The 21,458-nt window shown below is 34.9% G+C and overlaps 1 protein-coding gene and 1 long non-coding RNA gene across 2 annotated transcripts in view; one reads left to right on the plus strand and one right to left on the minus strand.

Annotated features, from left to right (window-relative positions):
• Positions 1–357: 357 nt before the first annotated feature.
• Positions 358–8,429, plus strand: LOC306653064. The gene is made up of 2 exons (XR_013761630.1): positions 358–803; positions 838–8,429. It is a non-coding gene; the product is annotated as an uncharacterized lncRNA (long non-coding RNA).
• The window catches only part of HIF1A (hypoxia inducible factor 1 subunit alpha), a 44,407-nt gene continuing 30,685 nt past the window's right edge, over positions 7,737–21,458 (minus strand). The window contains 12 exon segments of the mRNA XM_079125856.1: positions 7,737–9,115; positions 9,592–9,718; positions 10,259–10,367; positions 12,714–13,141; positions 13,268–13,390; positions 14,681–14,827; positions 14,829–14,857; positions 14,860–14,923; positions 14,925–14,970; positions 15,794–16,018; positions 18,055–18,202; positions 19,278–19,384. Of these exon segments, the coding sequence (XP_078981982.1) occupies positions 8,964–9,115; positions 9,592–9,718; positions 10,259–10,367; positions 12,714–13,141; positions 13,268–13,390; positions 14,681–14,827; positions 14,829–14,857; positions 14,860–14,923; positions 14,925–14,970; positions 15,794–16,018; positions 18,055–18,202; positions 19,278–19,384 (1,705 nt within the window). The 3' untranslated portion in view covers positions 7,737–8,963.

A 21,458-nucleotide genomic window follows, 5' to 3' on the forward strand; every position in this document is an offset into this window, starting at 1 on the left:
TTTTTTTCATGCTAATGGCAGTAGGCAGTAGGTCAAGTCTTGAGTACCATTCACCATTCTACTTTACCAAGATTTAGTAGATTCTTTTGAATAAATGTTTCTTCATCGGCTTCAGATAATTCCAAGAACTCTAAATGGTTCCTTAAAAATTTTCGCTAGTTATATCTGTTTCATTGAGCAGTGTATCCATGGAATTTCTACACTGCCAAATTGCTGAAGATGCATTTAAAGGGATTACATGTGTCATGAAGTTGCTCACCATCCACTGCTTTAACAATTTACCTCGAGTAGATTATAAAATATTCTTAGTTTTATATAAAATTATACTTACTTTTAGTGTGATAAATTCTGTGAAAGATTTAAGCACAATGCAACGTGGGAACACCTAGGAGAATCTCCTATTGCAGTCCCTGAGAATTAACTTTCTAAAGTAGAACTGAGTTCTGTAAAGAGGGATATTATTAAGGATATGGGGATGAGATAGGAAACGATGCTGTAGACACAGAGAAAAAGCAAGTACAAAGATGCAAAGAAGTAAGAAGAACATATTAGGAGCTTCTAGCACTGGAGGAAGGGATGCAAGGGAAAGAAGTTGGTAGAGTTTTGAACAATAGATAGAAGATCCCAAAGCCTGGCCCTGTATTGGGAGATTTTTCTCCTTGGATTTCTGTGTTCTTGTTAAGTGTAAGCCTTTTCAGTAAAGGATGATTGACTATCCTAAAAACAGAGAATGCTGAACAGATTTAGAGACTTACCTCCCTTGGAGTCACTTACTTACATTGCAGGGTGATTAAAATAAGAAGGTAAAAAAAAAAAATAAAAAAAAATAATAAGAAGGTAAAAAGGAAAAAAAAAAAAAAAAAAAAAAAAGATAAAAGCCTTCCCTTCTCCTTCCCTAGAGAAAATTTGTTTACATTCTAAGGCAATTTTCTCTACATGGGCATAGGCAGATGTCCCCCTGCAACATACAAGCTTCAAGTCTCATAATTACAGGGTTCTTCTCCTATAGTGTAAAACCTGCAGCACATACAGGTGAATATCTGACCATTATCACATAACCCGTGGGGAACTGGAGGTAATATGTTGTGTCAATAATAAATGGTCTGTTGGCTGTGTTTCTGTCAGTACATATACATACATACATACAAATCACAAACTCCTCACAGGTTTGCAGTTTTGGCCTTGATGTCAACTACATAAGCAATCAAAGTCTGAAGATAATCATTAGCTACTAAATTTTAAAAATCATTATTATCCTGTTAGCAAAAGTAATCATCCTTCCTATAAAGCATCATAAAAAAAACAAGAATGAATTATGTAAGAAGTAATGTCCTCTGGCACTTGATCCCCAAGGACAACTACTGTTTTATATTCATTAGACTACTCCCCTTGAGGGAATACTAAATATAGAAATAACATCATCATAATTTTGTTTTAGAAAGATTAATTTGACAACAGTGTGATGTGGCAGGGACGGGGCAGATGAGGGGAGAAGTAGAGGAAACCCAGGCAAAAACTGATGAGGTAGTACAGAGAAAGGACAGATTATAAAGAACATACAGAAACAGAACCAAAAAAAACTGTCACTGACTGGCTATTTTGAGGATATTAAGGAAATTACTCTTACAGTTTTAGATGTTATATTGTGGTTGTCAAGAAAGAATATCCTTTTTAGAGATACATATTGAATTATTTCCAAATAAAATCTCTGGATTTGGTTCAAAATCATGGGGGAGGGGAAGGGATGTGTGGAGGTATTTGTGAAAAAAAAAAAAAAAAAAAAAGATCCTGCATGAGTTGGTAATTGTGGAAGCTGGTACTGTGACGCTGTGATAAGATACCAGATGTCTCAGGAATGACATATTTACTTTCCTGGCTGTCGGTATGCAGCAGATGGTCTTCAGCTGTTCATCTTCTGTGAAATGCTAAGCTGAGGAAAGATCATTTCTCCTTCTGGGGGCAGCCTACATCCAATGACTGGTGTCCAGTGTAAAGGCCAGACCCTGTCAGTAGTTTGGGACCAGTTTTGAGTCCTACCAGCTCCGGAGATTCCCAAGTGGCTGCTGAAGGCAGTGACTGGACTGTGTGTCAGCTTCCTGTCTCGCTCTGCCCATTTCTAATTTTTTCTCTCAACATGTGTTGATCCCAGAAGCACTCCCAAATAAACCACCTGCAGTCTTATGTCAGCATCTACTTCTGAGACAACCCAAACTGGAGAGATTTTGGCTTTTATATATGTTCAAGTTCCCACAGTGAAAATTGAAGGGAAGTAAAGGACTGTGCCAGACTGGATGTGGTGGCTGAGGCAGGAATGACAATTGACCTCTACAGTTCTGTTTCATGGAGCAGGGGATGCAGGAGGAGGAGCCATTTGGAAGATAGATAAGGAGTTAGTTGTTCTTTTAAAAAATATGAAACACTTCAAGAATTTGCACATCATCCTTATGCAGGGCCAACACTAGTCTTCTCTGTATCATTCCAGTTTTAGTCTATGTGCTGCTGAAGTAAGCACCAGGAGTTAGCTTTTGACAGGCCAAATGTGAGGCACCTGCAGGGAGCAGTCTAGGCTGGTGATATAGACTGTCAAGCTACAAATAGCTCAAGAAAAGGAAATAGTCATTTAGAATATCTTTTTCTTCCTTTCTTTTTTTCTTTGGAACTGGGGATTGAACCCAGCTTGTGCATGTTAGGCAAGTACTCTCGCCACTGATCTACATTCCAGTCCAGTTTACAATATCTTAAATGACCAATATACATTTTATTTAGCCTTGAACTGTAGTTGCACAATTACAGTTAAATGTATAAATATCTCAAAGAATGGGAATTAACCACACTGGATGGCAGGAAACCATGTTCTACAATATTTATTATTATTGTTTTTTGCAGTACTGGGGAATTTGAACCCAGGGACAGTCTACCACAGAGCTACTACCTCAGTCCTTATTTTTTAAATTTCAAGACGGGGTCTAAGTCAGCCTCAGACTTTGGATCCTCCTGCCTCAGTCTCCTGAGTAGCTGGGATTAGAGGTGTGCATAACAGCACCTAGCTACAATATTTATTATATCTTGCATTCACTCAGCCCTAACTAGAGTCACTGAATGAATGGATTCTTCTAAAAGAAATAGAAAATAGTCCTGTTTGTCCATTCTGTTCTTCTGGTCATAATTCTCCAGTCCTCCTGTCACACATGAAATTCTCTTTTACCTTCAGTTATGTTAGTTGTTCTTGTACAAGCAGAACAGAAGGCTTTTGGAAAAAAGATGAATCAGATGGGAACCTGTGTTTTGAAGAAACTAAGAATTTAATAGGGGAGATAAAACAACCATAAATTATCATAGAGTTAAAAAACAGAAGTGAGGGAATTAAAGATGAAGTGACACGTTCACAGAGGTGACAAATGTTTGCCATTCAGAAGACTCTAAGAAGCAGCATGGACTGATGCAAAGCACCTATCCAGGCTGTGCTGTCTCCTAATTTTCTGTTGCAGCACTCCATTAGGCTTTGATTTAAATATCTTACAGCAGATTAGGAATCAGACAAGTTTATAGCGGTTTACACCACAACTTGTGTAGTACACCTATGATAGATTTTGTCATAGCATTTTATGTAAAACCATGTTTTAAAAACCCATTCCAAAGAGCAAATAATATTATTTCAAAGTATTTGAAAAAAGAATCCCACATAAAATAGTGATTTTTAACGTCTTAATATTTTAAAGATCTCTAAAGATAGAACCGACTTTACAGATTCCTAGTCTACTTGTCAGGCTATATATATATAACAGGGCTCAGCTTTTTAAAAGACATGACCCTTTCGATGAACATTACAGGTCCCACCCAGCCTGTGCTTCTCTGTGGAGAATTGCCCATCTATGATTTAAGCATCCACAGGACCAAAAGCACTATAGCATTTTGAATGGCACCTCTCTAAACACATACTATAAATCTATTTTCATTGGCAAAGATCATTTAAAACACATCAACCACAATTTTAAAAACAGTCCTCATTTTCTATGAAATTCTATTTGAAAAGCTATGAACAATTACTTTTCTTGAAAGCAGCTTAAAATATAAAACATGATGAGCTATGGATAAGCAGAGGTGAGTTTACTTTCTCTAAACAACACTAGGCTTTGTACTTTATAATTAACATGGACTCAACATACTAAAATTTCAGGAGATTAAATTTAAGGCCTCAACTTTTTCTGTATTCCGTAAACTCACCTAACCTGTGCACGAACAGATCTCAACTGGCGCGTAACAAATTAAAAAACCAAGCAAAAAACCAACCCAACAAAAGCTCACCCCCTGGAGCAACTAGAGTTCCATTTATTTATTAGGCACATCTCAAAGTGCTTTATTTAAAATAAAAACTGAGTCACTTCGTGGGCATTAAGGGGGATATATTTAAACAAGTCTAGATTAGATTATATGAGGACTAACTTAAACTATAGTTTTAGCCATAGTAGAGTTAACTAAGACCTAATCTATTCAGAGCCTTCAGAAATGTTTCTTTCACAAAGGACAAATTCACATCCCAAAGCTTTCGCTGGAAATTCGGGATGCAGCTCTCGAAGGCAAGATTGAGAGGGAAGGGTTCTGCCGGGTCACTGAAGACAAAGGCGCACGGTCGCGCCCCCTCCCAGCCCGCAGGTCCCGGCTCGCAGGGCCTCGCACATGCGCTTGCACACGTAGGCGGGAGCCGCGGGCGCAGCCGCTCACCCAGCACACGCAGCAGCCGCGCGCGGACCGGAGCCTCGGGGCCCAGGGGCCGCGGCCGGGGCGGGGGCCCACGCTGGGGAGCTGCGCCCGAGCACGTACCGGGGCGTGGCCCGCAGCGCGGAGGGCGGGGCTTGCGGAAGTTTCTCCGGGCGGCTGGTGTTTCGCATCTTCATCATGTAGTAGTACCAGCCGCGCGGGGAGCGGGAGGGAAGCCGCGTTCCTTCCGCGTGCTTGGTGTTTTCCCCGCCGAAGCTCTCACCAACCGCTCTCATGCACCTGTCTTTCTCCGCGTCTCGAAATGGAGCTGACACAAGGGAATGAAGGAAATTAAATAGCACACGGAGATCGGGTGTCTGGGCAGCGTCCTGGGTAAAAAGCGTCAATTAAAGGTAAGAATAAACATGTCCAAACCTCTGGAAGGTGTGAACACAAAGCTCCAGGAGATGATAGTAAGGTTTGTGGTCAAGGGTAGCTTTTATCCGTCAGGGAGGCTATGTCGTATCAAATTCTACACATTGCTCTAAATGCGAAATAATATGGGACAACAGGTTCAGCGCTATTTAACGGGAAGAAATAAGCAAAGTGGTTAGTGGCAAACTTAAAATACCCCAATAAGATTTTTCTTCTTTATATTTTTGTTGGTTCCCTCTAGCAACATGTATGCAAAGGTTTTATCTAACCAAATTATAAAGTTAAAAAAGATTTCGTATTCTTTGTAACTTGTTTTTGACATTGCTACATTAAAATTCTTACCTTTTAGGTGTTTGTTTCTACAAAGCTGGTAACTCTAAATTTATCTTTCAAACCTTAGATGTTTACATGAGGAAATGAAGATTGGAAAGGTTGTGAGGTTATACAAACTTAAAAGAAAATGAACATTTCTATTATGCCATTAAGTCACACAGCTCTGAGAGAGCCGCACCATAAGTCTTCTGTAGTTCAAGTGCTTTCCCATACACTACTTTGTTTACCTGTGAGTTGATATCTCTCTACCAGAAATCTGAGTTAGTTCAGACTCAACATCCACTAAACAAATTCTTTAAAATATTTTTATTCTATTACATTCATGTCACTTATCTTAGGGACATCCCTCAATGTCCTGTGTGATCTCAATTCCAAGTGACAAATGACCCTCAGTTTTCTATATTCCTATTGCTTTCTCCCATTTCTGTTTGAACAGTTGAATTTAGGGGACGAGTGTATATTTCTGCTGGAGTGACTAGTACTTACTGCAGGGTGGTTAGCACCATGGGCTTTGGAATCGCTGATTGGTCTGCTCAGCAGCTCTGAACCTTGTGCTAACTCTCCAAGACTTTCAAATGTATGAGATGCGAGTACTAGATACAAGTACTAATTTCATAGGGGTTTTGAAGATTGTGAAATAAAAAGCAAAATGCTTAGCAGAAGTCTAGTGTACTCAACAGATTTTAGATTCATTTTGATTTCATAAGCACTGTACCTGGCAGTGGTAGGCTCGCTCAGTAACTTGTTTCAGGTCTACACTTAACAGATTGAACAAAAATACCATAAACCCTTCTGGCCTAGTTTCCTCAGGATGAAAGTAATACTAGAGTTATTCATTCATAGCACCAGAAAAGAGGGAAGCAAGCACATATATAGGGAGGGGAGAGGAAGATAAGGAGAGAATGACAGTGTTAGGTTGTACTCTGGATGAAGGACATAAGAAATCCCTCATGGCACACAGGGCTGGGCACACATAGCTCTAAGGTTCCAGATGACTTGTTTTCTTGAGCAACAGCACTTTGTACTTTTCTTCCAGCTCACCTGTTTCTATAATTCCCTCCTAAATCATTATTCTCACAAGTCATTTTCCCAGACTTCTGGCCTGTTGTGTTATAATCCCATTTATTTATGTTTGAAAAATTATAAACTGGTTTTCAACTGAAATAATTTTCTAAATGAATAAGCTGAATTATAAATTTTGCCAGCCTGGGAAGATTAAGCAACTACTTTATTCTAAAGTGTCACCTCTGGTAATATCTGTAACTAAATGAGAAGTACTCAAGGTATAGTATTTGGGGTTGAATTATACCCTGTGCCCTCAAGATTTCTGAGTTTAATTAATCAGTACTGTGAACTTATATTCCCAAATTTTCATGTAATTGTAATCACAGGCCCATTCTAAGATAAGAACAGCTATTTGAGAGATCCATAGCTTAGTTCAGGATGTATATACTTCAGGCTAAAGAACCTAAAGCTCTGGCACAGCCTAGTAATTTATCAGTAAAATAACTTTCTGGGGCTAGGGGTATAGCTCAGTGTAGAGTACTTGTTTCATATTTGTGCCTCCGCTTAATCCCCAGCAACAGAATGTGTGCACTTTCTGTTGTTACCTTTAGGTGCAGAGATTAACAGTGGTTTTTGTCTCTTATTTTCATATTTTTCTATACTAATGTTTTTTAAAAAAAGAAACTATAAGAGAAATAGCTATTTTATAAAGAGAAAGCACAGCAAAAAGAAAGCTATTTAAAATAAAAATACAATATGATTAAAACAACTAAGGTTTGTTCTACATTTAACATTAGAGTCAGAAGACTTAAGCTAAATCTTTGGTCTACATTTATTACTTTTATGGCTTGAGCAAATCATTCATCATTTGAGGTCTAAATTTATTCATCTGTTAATGGGAATAGATTAGAAATCTTTAGAGGAACCACTAACCTTTACAACAGTAATAAAATTATAATGTCCATGATTTGCTTCACTCATTTCATTAATACTAAAATTAGAAAACTGTTGTGTTTTATACTTTAATAGGCTCATAAATTTATAAAAGACAGGTTTCTTTTCTAAAAACATACTCTTTACAATGCAATATTATTGTTATTAATTAAAATGACATTTAGGGACACAGCATACAATAAGGTAATGGCAATGAGATAAATGTAGAAATGTACAATTTAATTTTCATAAAGTACTTAAATTGTTAAACAATTTTATGAGCTGGAGATGACGTAAATACTATTTAAACATAAAAGCTGATCAAAGGGGGGCCTGGTCCACAGAAGATGTTTATTTGATGTAACAAAACAATACAGTTAGTGTTAGACCCAACCACAAAGAGCAAAGGAATGAAAAATTTATACAATGTACATAGGAAAAAAACAAGATGTTTACTACAACAACTATATATTCCTAAAATAATGCTTCTAAAATTACTCAATTATTGAAATCTACATGAAAAAAGGATGTTAATAGCGACAAAGTGCATAAAACCAAACATCATATTTTGAGCAAATTAACATACTAGGCAATTTTACTAACAATGCATGATTTTTTTGTTTGTTTACAGTCTGCTCAAAATCTTTATACCAACAGAGTGGGCAGAACATTTAGGTTTAATATCAATTACACAATATTAGCATAAACTTCCACAACTACATAAGGTATTGTTTTCTTTTGAGCTGGGAAAGTAACTACAGAAACATCAGATGATTTCTCTGAACTGAGAATTTTATCCAAATAAATGCCACATACCTTCCAGATATATGCATATCTTTCTATATCATGTAAATGGCTTTACCCATTTAAATAATAAACCATACAGCATTTAAGAATCATTATTATAAGATTAACAATGTCAAGTTCCAGGTTTAACAATTTTATAGGCCAAAAAAAATTTCTTCTTAAAAACTAGTTTTTATAAATGCAGGATATATTTGCATGAGTAACTGCTGGTATTTTTTTTAAGAAAATATCTGTGCAATGTGGCTACCATATACTGCTGGCAAAGCATTATTGTTTATGTAAAATGTGAAAAAACTTAGTAAAAATGTTTCAACTGTTTGTGATCATGATGAAAGGTTACTGCCTTCTTAAAAAAATTATATTGGCATCTTATTAAAAATAAATCAACAAGGGACAAACTCCCTAGCCAAAAATAAATAAATAAAAAGGTGCATTTTTAAATGATGCTACTACAATGCAATGGTTTAAATACCAAAGAACTGTGAAAATGTGCTGTCTGTGATCTGGCATTAAAGAACATATTAAAAAGAGCATTAATGTAAATTAAGTAGAAAGGGGATCAAAATTGAACTAGCTGAGTTGTGCAGTATTGTAAGCCAGGCTTCTAAAATTAGATATAGAAAATATAAATAGACTGCTTTAGGTAATGAGCCACCAGTGTCCGAAAAATAAAATAAAAAAAAAAAAAAGAAGAAAAAGAAAAAAAAAAAAGGAAGAAAAGAAAAAGAAAAAGGGAATGAAATCATGAAAGCTCAGTTAACTTGATCCAAAGCTCTGAGTAAATCTTCACCCTGCAGTAGGTTTCTGCTGCCTTGTATAGGAGCATTAACTTCACAATCATAACTGGTCAGCTGTGGTAATCCACTCTCATCCATTGATTGCCCCAGCAGTCTACATGCTAAATCTGAAAAAGAGAAAGATACCCGAGTATTCATAAATAAATTAACTTCCATTGTGCATTAGGTCATTAGGGAAATAAAGCAAAGTAACTTCTGGATGGGTTTTTAGTCATTTGGGCAAAACCACGCAATGTAACAAATGCAATTCAAGTATTATTGGTGCTACGTCAGAAATATTTACAGGACACAATGAGGGCTCAGAAGAGTGAGAAATCAGTTTAGTAAAAGGCATAAAAAATAGCAAGCTTCAGCTTCGATCAATATTGACAGCACAATAGACCTAGATACATCAGAGAGAATTACTACTGATGAAAGTTCCATCTTGATGTATCACCCTGTATTACAGTCAGTAGATTAAATGCTACTATTTCCATCTTGCTAAGGAATCTAAATCACTCCCACTTGGAGTAAAAAATCCTAAGTAAAAAAGTTTCATTTATTTTAATTGTCCTTGTGATGTTTGAGGGCAAAACAAACTAACCAGAGGGTATTAAAATAATTGTCTTTTGCTCCATTCCATTCTGTTCACTAGATTTGCATCCTTTTACACGTTTCCAAGAAAGTGATGTGGTAGTTGCACGATCATCTGGTTGCTGTAATAGTGTGCCCTAAAAAGAGTAAGTTATTTCAAGTTTATTATGTTGAATTTTTTTTACAGTTAAAGTTTGAAATGCATTTAAGTTTAATAGCAACATATAGGCAGATTTCTTAAATACTGCCCTAAATTATTTTTAATTCTTTCTCTTAAAAATAACTATGGTAGAGTCATTTGCTATGCGTTATTGTTACTGTCTATAAATACTTTGAGCTTAATTTGGTCTGAAAATATCATTATAACTTACTTCATTCCAGCATAGACTTACCTTATAGCACAGTAGTTCTACTAATAAGGGAGAATAACTCAAAGAAAATATGACCAGAGGCGATACTGAAGGTGCAGTAATGGGAGAACTACTCAAATGAATTGTTTGGAATTTTTACTCCAATAACGGATTCTTAAAAATTAGTGTGTACAGAGTAAGAAAGCCCAATATATAACTTCTTAAATTGTACCTTTAGCATTTAGAAGAAACAGGAATTGCCTATATGTAACTTGAAAACAGTACATTAGCTAGAGTAGAAAAGCAACATGTTACTCTCACACTTACAATTCCTATTGCTTGAAAAAGTGAACCATCATTTTCCATTTTTCGCTTTCTCTGAACATTCTGCAAAGCTAGTATCTTTGGATTTAGTTCTTCCTCGGGAACTGTATTTCTGGAAAAGAAAAAAGTTCTAGATAAAAATATGGCTGTTATTATTTTTCAAAAATATCCATCAAGCTCTTTTAAACAAAATGCATACTATGCCTTAGTTTCCAACATTAAGAAATATAACTTTACATACATAATAAAACTTTCCTGACTGCTAACGTTTATCACTTTAAAAGCAAAAGCTGGGGATTTAACCAAGGCCTTGTACGTAATAGGCAAGTGCCAAGATCACTGAGCTATTCCCCTCCCCCAAAAGCTCATTTTTTAAAACAGAAAAATTTCTAAACTATATGTAACCCTGTTTTACTTCTTAAAGAAAATTGGGGGGTTGGGGGGAGCTGCCATACTGGGGATTGAACTCAGAGCCTCACACATTAGGCAAGTGCTCTACCAACTGAACTACATCCCTAGCCTTATAAACCCTATTTTATACAACAGAACCAACCAAAACTCAATTGACATTATTATAGGTAAAAAGAGTTAAATAATAGCTTTCTATTCCACTTAATTAATAATATACCAATATTCTTGGGGTTACTGAAACATAAGATCAGTTTCACATTTGTTTAGTGTTTCAGTTTATAAAATAGTTCATATTCATTACTTCATTTTAAACTCATTCCAGTTCTAAGGTACGTATGACAGATATTGTCATACCTAATTTTATAAATAAGAAACCTGGGGCCTGTTAGGTAACTTGGTCAGAGTCCCACTGTTAATTAGTTGCACATATGGAAGTACATACACTCTAGGTCTCCAGAGCCATCCTTCCCTCACTGGCCTTCTCATTATGCTAATTTTGCTTTTAGTGTTGATTTGGTTATCAAATCTGAGCTACCTATATATAAAACATATTAAGTGAAGAATTGTAATAAAGATCCAAATACATGAATTATATTTATTTTGGCTTTTCAAGAACCCCTCCCTCTCACAATATATAATCAACATGGCTCCTTGGTCTGTACAGATAGTTGAGAATGCGGATGGGTAAGCAATATCACTCTAACTCTCTTCCTATATATGCATTTTGTTCTGTTTTTAAAAAGTGTATAAAATCTCTAGTATATAGACAGGCAGGTTTTTAAATTCTTATATTGTATTCGTGAAACATAACAGTCATCATGTAAACACAATCTTAGTAGTAGTACTTTTAATAGTTTATCTTTAATTCTCACTCTGAAACTATTAACCTTCTGGTTTAGTATAATATTTTGATTATGTAAATAATTATTAGCAAGGGGGGGAAAAGCCTCTATATAAGTTTGAAAGTTAAAAATCTACTTGTGATATTGGAATTAATGTTCTAAAACTAAGTGACCTGATATTAAATTCAAGGGGAACAGTTGATCAGAAAACTATCCCATTCTCTATAGCTGATATAGTATGCTATAAGTAACAGGTTATTGTTATTTATATTATTATATCCATTTTATCACTCCAGCAAGCAAGAACTATCTGTCAGGAACTGAGCATAGGATTAATATCACTCAAATGCCCACGACACTGACTAATGGAGCTCAGAGTCTGAAGTCAGTCAGTGGTATAGTAATTTGTAAACTATTTCTGAATTTATCTAAAGCTCCAATATTTTTTCCCAGCTCCCAAAAGGCAGGCCTCTTTTTGGCACTGTAGGTCAAGGAAGTGATGCAGGGCAGGAGAAGAAAAGCATATCCTCTGGTTTTGGCAGTTCCTTCCTATTGCTGCTGACAGCTGGTTCAGTCTAGACATAGTAAAGAAATCATTTTTCTTCTCTACACTGACTACCTAAAACCTCCTTCTTCTATATCTTTAAATTTAAAACATGTCAAATCTCATTACAAATTATGTAGAGAAAAATTTTGGGATTTGGAGATTGAACTCAGCTGTGCTTTACCACCAAGCCACATTCCCAGCCCATTTAGAGACAGTATCTCCAATAGTTGCTTAGGGCCTCCCTAAGTTGCTGAGGCTGGCCTCAAACTTGCATTCCTTCTGCCCTCAGCTCTTGAATGGCCTGGGATTACAGGTGTACACCACCAGGCCTAGCTATAATTTTTATAACTTAAAAACTGGGCTGTATTCAGATGTTTGCTCAAACATTGCTTCATTCTGTAGAAGCAATGCTTAAGTAATTGTAGGATTCCTGGTACAGGCCCCCTAAACTGCTCCCCCCCCAAACAATATCCATTTAGCCTGTAATATAGCTAATGTTGTACAAATATCCAATGAAAAATAAGAGCAACTTTTATTCAGTACTGGCAACTAAACCCAGGGCCTCATAAATGTTATGCAAGTGGTCTGTTTACAAACCATGTAACATCACACATTTGCTATAATATAATAGAAAAACTATAACATTGCATATAAATACCTTTGACTCAAAGTGACAGATACCACATTAGGGCTTCTTGGATGAGATTTTTCTGTCTGTTCTATGACTCCTTTTCCTGCTCTGTTTGGTGAGGCTGTTCGACTTTGAGTATCACTATATGGTGGTGGTGTTGTGGCACTAGTAGTTTCTTTAGGTACATGGGTAGGAGATGAAGATGCAATCAGTATTTTAATGTCTTCCATCCCATCTTTTGTCACTGTTTTTAATTCATCAGTGGTGGTAGTGGCAGTGGTGGTGTTAATATTAGGTTCTTGCATTTGAGTCTGCTGGAATACTGAAATCGTGCTCACACTTTGAGGGCTTGAAGAACTGCTTTCTAATGGTGACAGCTGATCAAAGGAACGTAACTGGAAATCATCATCCATTGGGATATAGGGGGCCAACATTTCCAAGTCTAAATCAGTGTCCTTTAAAACAACAAATACATGAGTTTTTACAATAGTCATACCTTGTAAAAGAAAAATAAGTTTAAACCTAGTCCCTTTAGACTACAAATCAACTAAACTAATTACAAAATAAAAAAATCCATGTACCTGAGTTGAAAATGGATTCTTTGCTTCTGTGTCTTCAGCAAAAAGTTTTTCTACCAATTCCAACTTGAATACATTGACCATATCACTATCCACATCAAAACAGTATTCACTGGGACTGTTAGGCTGTAAAGGGAATTAAATGTGTTTACTTTTAGTCTACAATTTCCACATCAGACCTTAGAAAACATATAACCAATTCTCTCTCATTTATTAGATTTTATCTAACAAAAAATTGCATGTTTGAGCTTATACGGGCAACTAATTTTGCCAGTATATATATTCTACACTATATGATGTCATTTATAAAAATTAAGATTAAAAGATGCACTTATCTGTTATTCTAAAGAATAAAACTTACCTAACAGTTCAAGTCCCATAATGGTATCTAAATTGGCCAATTAAGCAGATGATATATTCACTAGAACCTGCCTCTGTACAGAGAAGGCACATTCCTGTGGTGATCTACCTAAAAATATTATAGCTACTCTAGAGGGTGAGGACAGAAACAAGTTCTTTCACCTGCATATACCTTAATGGATACACCACCATTTTTTAAGTTCTGGGCAAGAATTCTAACCAAAAAACCATAGTTGTGTATTCTAAATATAAAATTTTACTTTATCCATTCTAGTATTTTTTTTTAATTAGTTTACTTTTGTAAAAGACAAAAACAAATCAGACATTTTTGTGCTATTCAACTAAGCAATCAGAGCAAAAGATATATTCTCCAGAGGTCTGAGATTTCACATCTCCTACTCTGAGCATGCCAATTTTAGTCAATAAGTAATGTAGGATTTTTTTTTTTTTTTTTTTACCACTGATTGAGACTTACTTGTGCCTCACTTACCATTCAGCTCAAAGTTGCCCTACTTCTGAGCATAGTTTTAGTAATAGAAAGCTCTTTTATTGAGATTTTAGAGCTATTAATATAAAGACATCTGGATTAAAAAACACTAGTTAAATATAATCTGTATTTTCATGTTATACTTACCCAGAACTACAAAATAGTGATGAAAATTGAACTAAATTGGGCAAAGAACTTGTAAGGTCCTTTCCCATTTAAACTTTGCTAAGTCTTTTGCCGATGAACAGTTTTCCACTTCAAAGGGGTGAATAGGTATAGGCTAGAGCTACCTGGAGTACACACAAGTAGTTATATTCTCTGTGAATATATAAACAACCTAAGTTTTACATTTGGGCTTATATGAAGCCAGTTCCTTCTCATGTTCCTGACTCTGAGCCTAAACCATGCTGAATTCTATATAAGGCTGACAGCTTATACAATAATTTTAAAGTGTTAAGATTACTACATAAAGTGACATGTTCAAATTGTAAGTGTAAATAAAATTTAAAAATATATACCTGAAATTTTAAAATCTGCAAGTTCTTCTTTTCTTATACCATGGCACTTACCTCAGGTGAACTCTGTCTAGTGCTTCCATCAGAAGGACTGGCTGGCGATCTTGAATCTGGGGCATGGGTAAAAGAAAGTTCCAGTGACTCTGGATTTGGTTCTAATTTTAATGCAACTTCTTGATTGAGTGCTGGGTCAGCACTACTTTCGAAGTGGCTTTGGAGTTTCAGAGGCAGTAATGGAGACATGGCCAAATTTATATTTTGTAATTTTTCACTGGATGAGGGGCACATTACATCATCTATACAATGGAACTTCCTCAAGTTGTTGGTCTTCCAGTTTCTGTTGTCTGCAGGGGAAAAAAAAATGAGTCAACCTAAAGAATTAAGAATTTTAACAGAGAAGTTTGCCCTTTTTTACACACTCACACATACACACACACACACACACATTATTTGTAAGTGGACACAATACCTTTATTTTTTTGTGGTACTGAGGATTGAACCCAGGGCCTCATGTGCTAAGAGAGCGCTCTACCACTGAGCCACAACCCCAACCCCTAGAAATTTGTTCCTTTTTTACAAGATTTGTGTAATTCACTTGAGTGAACAAAATGTAAACCATGGTTTCCTTAATTGGAAAGTTTACAGATATGATATAACCATCAATCGTGAGGTTTTTTTTAGTCTACTATTGGTACGTTCTGCTAATCTATATTGGGATAGACCTGCAATTCCAACTTTTCTATACATTGAATTTTAACCAAGTTTGAAATTATAATAACCTAGTTTTCATTTTCAGTGTTTGCTATTATGACATGACTTCTTATTTATCCTTTAATTCAACTACATTGACTGCAATATGACTCTACTAAAAAGTGCAGATAATCTGACAGCAGGATATAGAAACAGTAGCTAGGGAAAATAAAAGCAGGAAGAAAAAAAAATAGCTGAAGGATACTTAGAAGCACAATTCCCAAAATACTTAAAAAGCAAGAATGCAAAGAAATCATAGGAGTAAAGATAATTTAAATGAATAATTTCAAGATGACTATTAAAATGTACAAGCAATGTCTAAATGGTTACTAACAAAAAGTGTCAGAGTAAAGTATAGTTGAAATGGGGCTTACAGCAACAAACATAGTTTAGGAGATTAACAAAATACCTAACTACCCACCATTGCTGCCAAAATCTAAAGATATGATTGTGTCTCCAGCAGCTGGGGCCAGCAAAGTTAAAGCATCAGGTTCCTTCTTAAGTTTATCAAAGAGGCTACTTGTATCCTCTGATTCAACTTTGGTGAAGAGCTGAGTCATTTTCATATCTGAAGACTCAACTGGTTTGAGGACACATTCTGTTTGTTGAAGGGAGAAAATCAAGTCGTGCTGAATAATACCACTGTCAAAAAAAGAGATTAGTAATTCTTAAATGATTACTTGAAACAATAAGGGTGAGGGGGACTGTGAAATAACCCTCTCTCTTACATTCTCCTTTGTGAAAATGAACATTTTAATATTCCTTGAGATGCATGATCTCTTATGCATACTTTGTCACATACAGGTTTTAAAATACCAATATAAAATAAAGACCTAATAAAATTCAGAAGGTAATTCAAATATTTGACTAATTTCAGTTAAAAACTTCAGAAACCCTTTGGGAAGAGTAGTGGTAACAAGGAAATTTGCAGTAAGGTACATGAAGGACACAGATCTTTGGAATTTTTACTCTGATCCACATAATGACAGTGGCATGAAACAACTCTGGTGCTAATACATAAGGCATGGCCTAAGGATGGTTCTATAATATAAAGATATTTGGGTAAAATGATTACATCTTCCTAAAAAGGGGTACTTAATTTTCTTTGGGGGTAGGAAGATGATATAGTGATAACACCTACAGAATAGGGTAGAGGAAGGATGATGAACAACAGCTTCTGCTTTGTTTGGCTTCAATGTAAATTTTATTTCTACTTTAGTTAACTTATTACATGTTCACTATGTGAAATGAACTGAGGATACAAAGATTAAAATGCCCAACCCTTGCCCTCAAGAAATTTATAACCCCTTATGGAAATAAAAGTACAAATGTGATCACTGCTAAAACAGAGAAGGCTACCTTCACAGAAAGGCTAAGAAGTTGAAACCTGAAACTCACGAAGTGTTTAGGCAAGCTGCGGTGGCGGATGGAAGAGAAGAATCTTCTTACATGATGGTAATGTCATACAAGAACTCTTTAAAGAAAAATTTTTTTTATTGTAGATGGACACAGTACCTTTATTTTTATTTATTTATGTGATGCTGAGGATTGAACCCGGTGCTTCACACATGCTAGGCAAGTACTCTACCACTGAGCTACAATACAACCCCAGTCCACAAGAACTCTTTTTGACACAAAATTTAAACATTGAAGGATAGTGTCACTAGTGGCAAGAATAAAAACAAATAACCAAAGTCTTCCTAAGAGGAAGATCAGAGATTTTTCAGGGAGAGCTAAATCCATGGAAGCGAAGGAATATGATAATAAGAACTGATGTCATGCAGGTAAAATAAGGGTTTTTCTTAGGGGTGATAAAGGGATCTTTAAAAAAAATTGTAAAGATGTATTACTCTCAAATTCAATATTAAAGTCTGTCCTTTATGCTTCATCAATGCAGCCCAAACCCCTTTTAAGTTTGGTGCTTCCCAATTCATGAATTACTATTTGCTCAAATAGTAAACTATTTAAAATCTTTTTAAAAGATTATAAGAACAGTGAGAAAATGATATCCACATAGAAAGCTCAGCCTGGTAAGATGAATTAGAATGTTGTGGTAATGTGGAAAACAGACTAAATGGGGTAGATCCTACTGGTATAGAGCAAATTCAAGATTAATTTAAGATGTCCATATAGTCATAAACCAATGAACTAAGAGAGGAGTTCAAGCATATAACAAAACCATGTGTCATTTTATAGCCTTTTATATTTTATAGCATTCTCACACAGACTTTCATATAATTTTCATTAAAATCTTTTCAGGTATTATCGCACCTACATGCATGGAATTAGAAGAAATGAGACTTCCCCAAGATCACACACCTAATGAGTGGCAGAGCTATAACACAAGACCATTCTAAATCCAGTATCCTCCCTACACAAATAACAGGTGCCTTGAGTTGCATATATAGATAATATATACCTAGAGCTGAAAGACTAGAACAAACTAAACTAGTTCATAGATCAAGTATTTTTTTCAAGGTCTTATTAAAAAATAGTGTGGATAGACAACTACTGGTAGTATTCAGTGGAATCTCTGTGGAATAGTTGACCCAAAAAATCATAACTAGAAAAGTGAGAGCAAAATAAAATTCAGTTAATACTTATAATTTTTCTTCCTATAAGAAGTGCCCCAAAAGTTACTACTTGCTCTCCCCAAAATGTTTATTCCCCAGGCTTACCTCACAACATAATTTACACATACAATGCATTGTGGTTGAGAGTTCTTGGTGTTATATATAACAGTTGCTTGAGTTTCTACCCAGACATATCCACCTCTTTTGGCAAGCATCCTGTACTGTCCTGTGGTGACTTGTCCTTTAGTAAACACTAGGAATGTAAAGGAAAAAGAATGATACAGAGGAAAAAACTTTGAATTTTCAGTCAAATAAACAGATGTTGAATGTGGATCACTGTTTTAGAAAAGGGGAAAAATGTTTTAATGTTATCATTGTTATCTATTTAAACTGAAAGAGAAAGCCCCCCTCCAAACTCCTTTCCTGTCAGTCTTCACTTTAAATAAAACAAAAGCCAAGTATGAGAGAAAACAGTGAGTGAAAGTTATTTAATGATTTATGTTGAAAGCGTGAGACTAGAGAATGATCATTGGTTAATATCACAGGGAATGTTCAAGAAAGTAGTACTACCATTTCCTTAAATTCCTGCTATAATTTCCAAAGAACCAAAGACTTCAAAAAATTGTACTTAGCATATTGGAATATAAACTGATACCATAATGTAGTCTTTTGGCAATTCATGCAATCTAAAATTAACTTATTTGGAAGAAAGCAGTGAATAAATCATATTGATGCTATTATGAGTATTCAAGGCCCTAAATTGGGCTCTGTAGTTCAAAGCTAATCATACTTGTTAAGTGACATTTGGGCCTCCCTAATTACATTGGAAGTCATGTTTAGATACATATTAAAAACACAGGTGAGAAATTCCAAAGTTTAACTTACTTTTGGATCTTAAATAACATTCATTTGAATACAATTAAGAATCACCTTATTATCAAGGGAATTTTGTTATCACATGTACATGATGTTGAACATCTTCACATTCACTGAACATGTATGTTCTTGAATGCCTTCTATGTGGCAGTCACTGATCTGAATATTTAAGTATAGATTCTGAAAATGATGCTGTTAAATATTCTATAATATATGGCTGTTTAAAAGCCCTTACATTTAAAATGCTAAATGTTTTATATATTACTAAATGATTCTTTTATTGATACTTATTGTAACAAAGATTTAATAATCAAAATCCCTTATGAAGAGGTATTCTCAAATAACAAATTAACAAATTTAGTCCAGAAAGACTGATTTTAACCAGTAAGTTGGATGCACAGAGAAGATTAAATAAGTAGAATATGCATGAGTTCCTCCTTTATTATACTTACTGTCATGATGAGTTTTGGTCAGATGATCAGAGTCCAAAGCATGATAATATTCATAAATTGAGCGGCCCAAAAGTTCCTCTGGTTCATATCCCATCAATTCAGTAATTCTGTTAGTAAAAAAATTAATTTTAAAAAAAGAACAAAGACTAATTAAAAATTAATTTTGCTTTTCCAAATAATTGATATTCATTAGTCTTATGGACAAGTGAATTTTCAAACGTAAAGATCATCCTTTTGCTTAAAATAAATTTATATCTCACCTTTAGAAATCCCAGTTATTAAGTGCAACAACATGCATTTCTGTAAGTCCTCTATTTGACCATCACTCCCTTCACCCAAACTTGTTACCTGTTTTCATCACATTTCATTGTACACACATTGCAGAGTATACATGGATATGAAGTATTGCTAAATTAAATGATAAAAGTTGTAAAGATAGTCACTGATATTTATTTTTAAATACAGGTTAAATCCTTACCATTATTTTCCCATAAAACCACTTTATATGACAATTTTTAGACAACTAGGCAAAGCCTCACTTTAGGGAATCAGTATCTATTATAAAATTCCACTTATCAACTACAGAGTACTCATACTAAAGGAATAGATACTAAGATGGCTTTAGAAGATGCTCTTTTACTTAGTTTCTTAAATTAATTATATGAACTTATAAGAATAATTTCAGATGAAACAATGATATCAAATTGAAAATGGGTGGAAAACTAATCCAGTTATCCCATCTGGTTTCCTGGAAATTTCTTTAGGATAGAGACTAGATTTTATGCTCTGTATCCAGTCTGGAACACTTCATGAGAACCCATGAGAAAGATGGGTTCTCATGTCATGAGAAAAAAAGCTGTGCTCTTAGCACCATGCTAAACAGAAATACTCTCTTCCAAAGCCTTTCTGGGACCGAGACATGAATTGTTTTTTATTTTCTCAGCCTTTGATTTCAAAGGACTTTCTTACTGAGGAACAAACAAAAATTATATATTAAACTGTGTCCAAAAACCAAAAACACCTAATTGCAGAAAGGACATAGGCAATATAACTTTGTTATTAAGATATAAAACTAATACTGCTGTGTTGCCACGCTTTAAGGAAAGACCTTCTGTAGTAGCTCTTTCAGAAAGAAATAGAAATCTTATTTATCAAAAAGCAAATGTATTATTGGAGAAAAGTCAAAACAAATTCTTAAATATAACAGCTAATTGCTGGAAGAACACATATTATCTAAATTTATTTTAATATATGTTAGAAGAATAATTTCAAAGTTAAGCATTCCTTTAACAACAGTTAACAATGGAGTATGCCTTCTCTGTAATGTCTGGAAATACAAGAAATTTATTACGAACTTCTACAGGCATTTTTTAAATAGAGCAAGCATGTTAAATTTAAAACATGAATACCCCAACACTTCAGTTTGCTTTGGTCAAACTTGGTGTTTGTTCATCACCTATCAGTTATTTATGAGACTGTTTATTCTATATGAATATTGTTTCACGTTTGTATAGAAAATTGTAGCTGAACATTTCATTGTCCCCAGTCTGCAAAAGAAGCACAATTCTATTGATTTGTCTTGCTTATAGTCATTAAATCATTACTTTTACATTAAAAAAAAAAGCAAAAGAAAAAGAAAAACCTCAGTTCCTCACTAAGATATTCCAAAACACATCAACACTAGGTGGCAGCATTAAAAAAAATTGTCTAAACTATTTGCTGTGCTATCAATTCAGGATCTTGGATAGACTAAGCAATGTTCTACCACTGAGCTATAACCCCAATCCTGAAAATAATTTCAATTGCTCTTATATATATATTACATATTTAAGTAAAATTCTCATGGAATTTAAACACTTTTTCACTATGCAAACCTTTATATACCTTTGTTCTTGCCATTGTTCTAAGTATGAAAATGTAACTTCTGGACATCACACAACTTAAGAAATAAGGTGGTAAATGCAATGATGTGTATCTATTCTAGGAATCCGAGGAACCACCTCTGTCATGAGGAGAAATGATCAAGGTGAGGGACAGGTTCTGGTGAAAGATGAGTTTTGTATAGATAAAGAATCAAAGAAAAGGCAAAACTACTTGGTATAGTACAAGCAAAGAGAAAATACTTAACATGGTGTATGTGAAGGTGGATTCTGGTGTGGTTAGTGGGAGCAAGTGGAAAGA

This window comes from Sciurus vulgaris, assembly GCF_902686455.1.
Source record: "Sciurus vulgaris genome assembly, chromosome: 2".
Classification (NCBI taxonomy): Eukaryota; Metazoa; Chordata; class Mammalia; order Rodentia; family Sciuridae; genus Sciurus; species Sciurus vulgaris.